This window comes from Anarrhichthys ocellatus, unplaced genomic scaffold (assembly GCF_004355925.1).
Source record: "Anarrhichthys ocellatus isolate YVR2014 unplaced genomic scaffold, GSC_Weel_1.0 scaffold6, whole genome shotgun sequence".
NCBI classification, from domain to species: domain Eukaryota; kingdom Metazoa; phylum Chordata; class Actinopteri; order Perciformes; family Anarhichadidae; genus Anarrhichthys; species Anarrhichthys ocellatus.
The window spans coordinates 13,674,234-13,681,728 of NW_022280036.1; the positions used below are offsets into that span (position 1 = coordinate 13,674,234).

At 39.7% G+C, this 7,495-nt stretch overlaps 1 protein-coding gene across 1 annotated transcript in view; it reads right to left on the bottom strand.

Moving 5' to 3' along the window:
* The window catches only part of LOC116382925 (protein diaphanous homolog 3), a 158,360-nt gene that overhangs the window by 125,930 nt on the left and 24,935 nt on the right, over positions 1-7,495 (bottom strand). Inside the window, exons 6-7 of the mRNA XM_031846369.1 lie at positions 1,890-1,964; positions 1,630-1,699 (exon numbers count right to left, since the gene is read on the bottom strand). Coding sequence (XP_031702229.1) covers positions 1,630-1,699; positions 1,890-1,964 — 145 coding nt within the window. The remainder of the gene's footprint in view (positions 1-1,629; positions 1,700-1,889; positions 1,965-7,495) is intronic.

The following is a 7,495-nucleotide window of genomic DNA, read 5'->3' on the forward strand; positions in this document are numbered from 1 at the left end:
ATTAGTGTTTGGTGTGAACACACCATAAATAATATGAAAATGAGCTATAAAGGTTTTGGGGAAAAAACAACAACTTCCATGCTCACTGACTTTGATGTATTGTACTTAAAAGTGCATTCAGGGATAGGCTAGAAATGGCAGCTTGTCCGTAGAAAGGTTATCTAGCACACATAATGAAATGACTTAACTCCGTTAAACTGTTGTTTGTTGTTGTTGGTGGTTTAAACAATATTTGCACTACTGTCTAGTTAGTTAATTTAATATTCTATTTCATTGTATGTATTGTGTATTTTTTACTGTTATTTTTAATGTATATATTGTGCATTTTTATTCTCAATATTTTAAATTTTTTACTCTGTTACTTTGATTGCTTACCTGTATCATAATGCTGCTGTAGCGATAATATCCCCTTGCGGGATTAATAAAGTATCTATCTACCTATCTATGACTTAAATCGGGTCGGTAAGAGATGCAAAATGTCCGTCTCAGTACATTTTTTGGTTTATTGCCCTGCCCTCCTTTTTATGTCTTTTCAAAATGCCATTTTGTTTATTTTCCTTCTCAAGGTAATCTGTTCTGTGTAACACAACGGCTGTCCGTGTCCATTTATGTCCACTGATCAAACTCTGCTGCGGCCAAGAGCTACTATAAGGAGTCCCAGGAACGAAACTCAGACACTAAATCCATAACCAAAAGTCTATTTTGCACGATCCTGTTGCATTTAAAATGCATCTAAAAATCTGTAAAGTAAATAAACTGCTTTGTTTGAGATGCAATATCCACCCACAACAAAACAACACAGAGATATAGAAACAGAGACACACTGTTGTGTGGTATATGGTTATTCATTTGTTGTGGAGTACATTATTACCACATTGAAAGAATCTGCAAATACAGTCGTTTCTTTCTCCCTTTCCTTAACTTACACTCTCTTTGTTAAGTACTAACTCCAGAGTGGGGACTTTTTGCACGCCAGGAAACTTAGATCTGTGCAAATATGTCACACAGCATCATCCAGATTGCATCAGGACATTAGTAAAACTCCGCCCAATTGGCTCCATATTGTTGTGAAGCTACTCTTCTTCTCCACTGGTCATAAACCCTTTGTAATTGAAATCCCAGGTGCCTAATTTGGTAATTGCATGACAACACCAGATGTCGACATGGATGGGATTAAAATTACCCTTGGAGATCAGACTCGACTGAAAATACAAAAAGTTATTTCGGATAGATTTTTTTCCCCGAAGGGTAAAAGGACACAACGGAATAACATGGAATAGTAAAATTCTGACTTTGGTGGGAGAACACCTGCCACCACAGCTGCACCTTTAATGAGTCTCTAAGAGTTCATCCAATGGCAAAAACTCCCACATAAAGTTAATGTTGGCTATAATGCCCACAGACACAAACAACCACTGAAAAACATAAACGCAAAATCTTTGAATCAACCGAAGAAAATTCTCCTTCTACTTGTTTTCTCTCATGAAACGAAATACTAGTAAAGAATGACACCCCTAGTGTTGGGCAATGAAAAGCATTAATCTAAGGTTAAACAAACTTACTGTACTACCAAAATTAAGAAATATTATCAATTGGGTCTGCTGACAAAAGAAGATGTATTGTCATTACCTTATTGTTCATGATGGCTTTGAGACACTGGACAACTTTGTGTTGATTCTTTTTGTCGAGCTTCTCTTGCCTGGGGACACGAGAGAGTAATGAGGAGCAGTTGGTCTCTAAAGTACAGCGTGAAGACTCCAAACTGTATGCAGGGTGTTTGAAGAGGAGTGTACATTGTCATAAACAGACACAGGACTCTGAATAAAGAATTGGAGTGAGATAGGAGAGAGTCTGTGCAAGATTACACAGGAGTGAGGGCGTAAACTTACTGTTTCTTGAACAGCAACCTTTCCAAAACGTCCAGCAGCAGTCCGAGACCCTCATGCCCGAAGCTCTGCACCCAACTGAAATAACAAACATCAAATCAATATCATAACAGTGTAAAACTGACAACTGACGGCAACACTTCCATGCTCGTCCGCCACTGTGGAAAAGTTTTAAGAAAGAAAAAAACAAGTAGAATTCAGTACTTTGTGCTGAGGAGAAAGCAGCAGTAGCAAACGCAGGATCGCATAGTAAGAGCATCTGCAGTGACATATTATAGACATAGGGAAACAGCAAATGGAAAGCACATTCAGACACAGTTAAAGCTAGAATTATCTATAGAAGTCCTGTAGTCTGAACCAATACTGCATTTGTGAGGATGATAACCCTATCAATATTTGAGAATGTACAGATCTAATAATGGTCATTAAACACATGATGCACACCAACGTCTTTGAAAAGGATTCCATAAATGTTTTCAAGATACATACCGAGACATTTTACAGTTAAAAAATAACTGTAAAATGTATTCAGTGTTGTTTGTCCAAAGATAGAAAAACACTTATACCAACACAATGTTGTTAAAGGCCTTTACACAGTGGCATTGATCTTCTGAGTGAAAAAATGAAAAATGGCAAAAACTAAAAAAAAGTCACAATGGAGAGTAAGGAGTTCGGGGCCAGAGGGAAATGGAGGTTATACTAACATGATGCAAGTGACATTTGTGAGACGTATCATTCTCAAGGAGGTTAAGCAAGTTCACAATGCTCCATCAGATATGCTATCGGAGGATTGAATTTTCAGACTGCTCTGTGTGAGAAAGTTGATTTAAGACACATTTTATGGAGAAGGTGCCTTTGATGGATCCCAGGGGGCCGCTGCCTGTGATTAAAGAAGTACTATCCAAAGCTTGGGACAAACATAATGTATAGCTTGATGGTATTTATAAAAGGGCATATTTCTTTCCAGTGAAGGAGACATAGTTTGAAGAAGCAATGCCGGGTGTGTCTACATAGAGAATCAAACTAATTCCTATTTTACATGAGTGCTCGTCAAAATATCAGACATTAAAAGGGATAGTTTGTGCGTTTTGAAGTGGGCTTGCATGAGGTACTTATCCATAGTCAATGTATTAGCTATAGGAAAAGGTCAGCATGCCCCGATTTTGGAGAAACTGACACAAGTATAAACACGGAAGCGAGGTAATACACAACTGTGGACGTGGGCGGCAGCAAAATGTATTTTAGCCACCTAAAAGAAAAGCCCACCGAAAAAAAAAAAAAAAAAACAACTATCTGTATCAGTTTAAGTGTACGCTATATCTTCTCTGGCACGATCAACATTATCACGACATCAGAATATGTGGTGTTTATTAAGTTAACGGGGGTTTTTTTTCTTGCTCAGCTTCTGTAATTGACCCTTCGCTAAGCCCCGCCCCCCGCTGCTGTCAGAGCTACCATGGAGCCCACAGTGTCATTAACGGCACTCCCTGCATGACTATTATCCATCGATTCTTTGGAAAAGGTGATTAAACAGTGAAAGGAAATAGTTCCTACATGAAGCCGTTAACGAGGTCTGCGAATTATCTTGAATAACCGGGTCATGAGTTCTGGAAAAAGACATCGCTGTTGAGTTTTTTTTAAGCAATTTTTTTTTTTTGCCACTTTCTATTGAAAAGAAGGCAACAATCTTCACGACCGATTCTTCAAAACTAGGCAGCTCACACCTAAACAATCTAGATCGATAAATAGCACTACAGGTAAGAGGAAAAAATACGTATTTTTTTAATTTTGGAGTGAACTTTCCCTTTAAACTTGTTCCTTAACAATTAGGTCAGGTTAGGTTAGGATCTCTCTGGATCCACATGTTGTGAGAGAACTGTTAGAAGTTAATAACGCAGAAAATAGGGCATTCCTCTACATAAACCAAACAGTTCCTTTAGTCTTCCCAGTTGTAGTTTACAGATGAAGGAACAATAGTGTGTGTGTGTGTGTGTGTGATAGTGGCACATAGCATAACAGAAGCAATACGCTTTTGACTTACGAAAACTATTCCAATTTTGAGACTTCTTGGATGCAATCAAAACAGAATGCAATCAAGATTCAAAACAGTGTTAATATTTCTCGTCACTGAGACATCAAATGCTGGAGATCTAAAGTTTTTACCCAAATGTGACGGTAGGCAATGGGACAAAGAGCAGCGAGAACAGAGAAGTTTTAACTTTGGTTCAAATAAAGAGCAGAAACAGGAACAAATAAATTGTTTAGGCAAAACCCTTTAGGGTATATATGCAAAAAAACAGAGACAAAGACAGCGTGAGTGAGATTGGGAGCGACTGCAGCTCCCTCCCGATTGAAACTGAATAACCTCTCTGAACATTAGCATTCAGTGTTTGTACAGTCCTAATCAACAAGCTGCATGCCTCCCAGCATCAAATCTACAGAAATCCTCAAGGTGAAATCATAAAATGGGAAGCCGTTATCTGAGTTGAATATCTTTAAAAGGAGTACGAGGTTGTATGTAGAGCATGTCTCTATGCTCGTTTTGTTTCACATAATATGGTGTTCACACCTTGAATGAACACAGGTGACGGCTGATTTCCATTAATTTTCTACCAAAACACAAGGAAACACTGCACTGGTGATGCAGTGACTCAATATATGTAGAGGGTAGTTTATTCAAAGAGGCAACACAGCAAATGTGACTGCAAATGGCGTAAGGCAAAGTTAATTCTTTTTCGACTGAAAAAAAGAAGACCATTGGGCCACTGCAGCAGGTAATTCAAGCTCGTGTAATCGAATTTAGCTCGCCAACTTTGCTGCTTTAAATTCAGTAACTTCACAAGGATAGCTACAGTAACTGGTGGGGTGGTTTATACAGTTTCAAAACAATTACAAAGTGCTGAAGTGTGCAGTAGTGAGCATTACACACATGACACCGTCTCGTGCACATTAAAGTTGGGAAATCATCTCTGTACTTCGGCTAATCGATTGAGACATCGCCGCTCAGTAGGTACAGTTCTTGCAATTTCAGTTTGCTTAATCAGCAAAAAAAGGCAAAACTCTAGACCCTCTTGATCAAACATTTTTTTTACGCAAACAACCTCATACTGGGAGTCAGATTTAGGCTTTATGTCTAAACTATACCCTGTGAGTTAGATGTAGCAATCATCAAAGGGGGAAACATGTGTAGCTTAACCAGGATGTGTTGGGTTTTAATATGGTCAACCATCGGGCCAATAGCAACAACACTGATCTTGAAAAGCTCCCAACACGTTGATTTAGGTATGATAAAACTAGCGAATGGTAAGACCCGTTTTAAAATCACCACGGCTTCAGGCTGCAGCGAGAAAGCAGAGTAGGTGTACGAGTATGTATGTGACAAGGACGGCCGCCGCCGCCAAGGTAACCAAGTATTGAGGCTCTCATGATTGAGAAAAAAAAATAAATCACTTCTCACTGGGCCGTGGCCATTGTGGTTATAGAGTAGGCAAGGCGAGGGTCTCGACATGAGCGTCATTGAAATGCATAACTCAGTGGCCACTGCATGCTGGCTTTTCATCATCAGCAGCTGAGGCAGAGAGCAAAGGAAAATAACCGGTTGATCTATAGCAGGAATTATTGCACAGGAAGCCAACAAGCCTGTACTGTCAGGGTCTGCTGCAACAAATTTGAAAGACATTTGCCTTGAAACACATGAGTGTTTTCAAAGGGCGTCGGGTAAGAGGCCTGGCAAATTTAGTACATCTCAGAGCCCAGAAAAGGGGCAATTTAATAGCTGTCCACAACACCTGGAGAAAAGTCTCATCTTCACGAGCGAGAACAATCAGGCCGAGGCAATAATGTATCCAACGAATGTGTCTTCGTCATAGCCGAAGGTCAGGAAGTAGAGCGGGGCTAAGACGGATAAAGCTGTGCAGACGGACACCGTGCAGTTCTATTGATCTTGTACATTGCGTTAACTCACGTGACCTTCTACTTTTATGCTGACAATGAACAGCTCAATTAAAAGGCTCACACCGAACGTAAGCACAGTTCCCCTGGTCGGTTTTGTCCGGTGACAATGCCAATCAAGTTGTTTTTTCTAACAAGAGGGCTACTAAAAAGACAGAGAGGCTAGCAAGAAAGAGAAAGCTGGATTACTTTGTGCAATTCTCATTTGAACAGAAAGCAAGAGGAGCAAAAAATTTAAATATAAAACCGCAGAGGTCTGGAAGATGCAGAGAATATATTGTTTGTCAGCTAGTTCAGTTGTATCATGGCAGTCTCAAGACTACAGTTTTTTTTCACAACATGCAAAATACTTTTGCAGTAATAGCAAAATAATACATTTCCAGAGCAGTCGTGGGGACCACTGACAAATTGTCTAAGAACCAGACCGTTGATCATTCAGGCACAATGGCTTCCCTCCACCTGCACGTCAAACGACAACCAATATGGCGGACGTTGCCCTTGGTTCGAAAATGAGTCGGGGTCCAGCTTATAGCCACCAACAGGGGCTCGTGTGTTTAATAATGTCACCTGTCATCTGTCTGTTAACTGTTGATTCCTCATGATTAGGTTTATTATTATACTGCAAGCACCATGTGTCCATACACTAATCCAAAGCTAAAATTGAAAGAGTCATATCAATAAGGCTGCAACTTCCATAATACGGAAGTTCCTAAAACAGTGAAATTGTAGTATCCAAGTTGATGATAATAACTTTCTAAGACAGTAGTAATATTCATTTAGTCACAAGTGCTTTGCAGTTGACATGCTGTCTGTCTAGACTCGAAAGTAATTAGTATTTAAAATTCTGTTTGCTAATCTGGCGTGCTTTGGCAGCCCTTGGGTTTCATTAGTTCCTAACATCTGGCACCCCTCCCACATCCCAAATGAAAAACTTTAATCACATTCTCTGCCTCAATGTCCTCAGTGTTCGGAGCCGTGTTGTGTAACAAAAAATGATCTGAAAACACTTTCCTCAGCTTTTTTTCTTTGCTAGAGAAACTGCAGCAAATGATTTATGTCTGACTGCTACCTGTTAACATTGTCATTGTCTTTGGTCATCTAGCGTCATACAGATGAGAACAGACACACACACAGTAATCATGGTGAACCATGGCCTGGGTCGCTTCAACGTTCACAGAGGACACAGAGCAGACCTACACATGCTGCTTTTCCACCAGCCGTGTGGACATTTCACAAATATAGGAGTCCATTGGTGCACATTAGCCACGAAGCTAACCATAGCGCATTTGTATCATATCTTAAATATCAGTGTTGATTAAGGTGCACTGCTCCCAGTAAATATTGTCTATTTAACCAATCAGTGATTGATGTCTGTGTCCTGTCAATGTCATTTTTATTGATGACATGGAAGTTGGGGTATAGTGGTTGCTAAGAGCACTTGATGTTTGTCACGTCAATCAAAGAAGAATCATTATTTAAATGAGCTCTGTACATCTAAACGATTTTCAAATCAGGTTGCATCACACACATAAGGGGAATCTTCACAGATGTACTTGTCTCTAATCTCAAACAAGCATACACTACAAGATTTAAAAATAACGGCGCATCACTCACACACACACACACACACACACACACACACACACACACACACACAC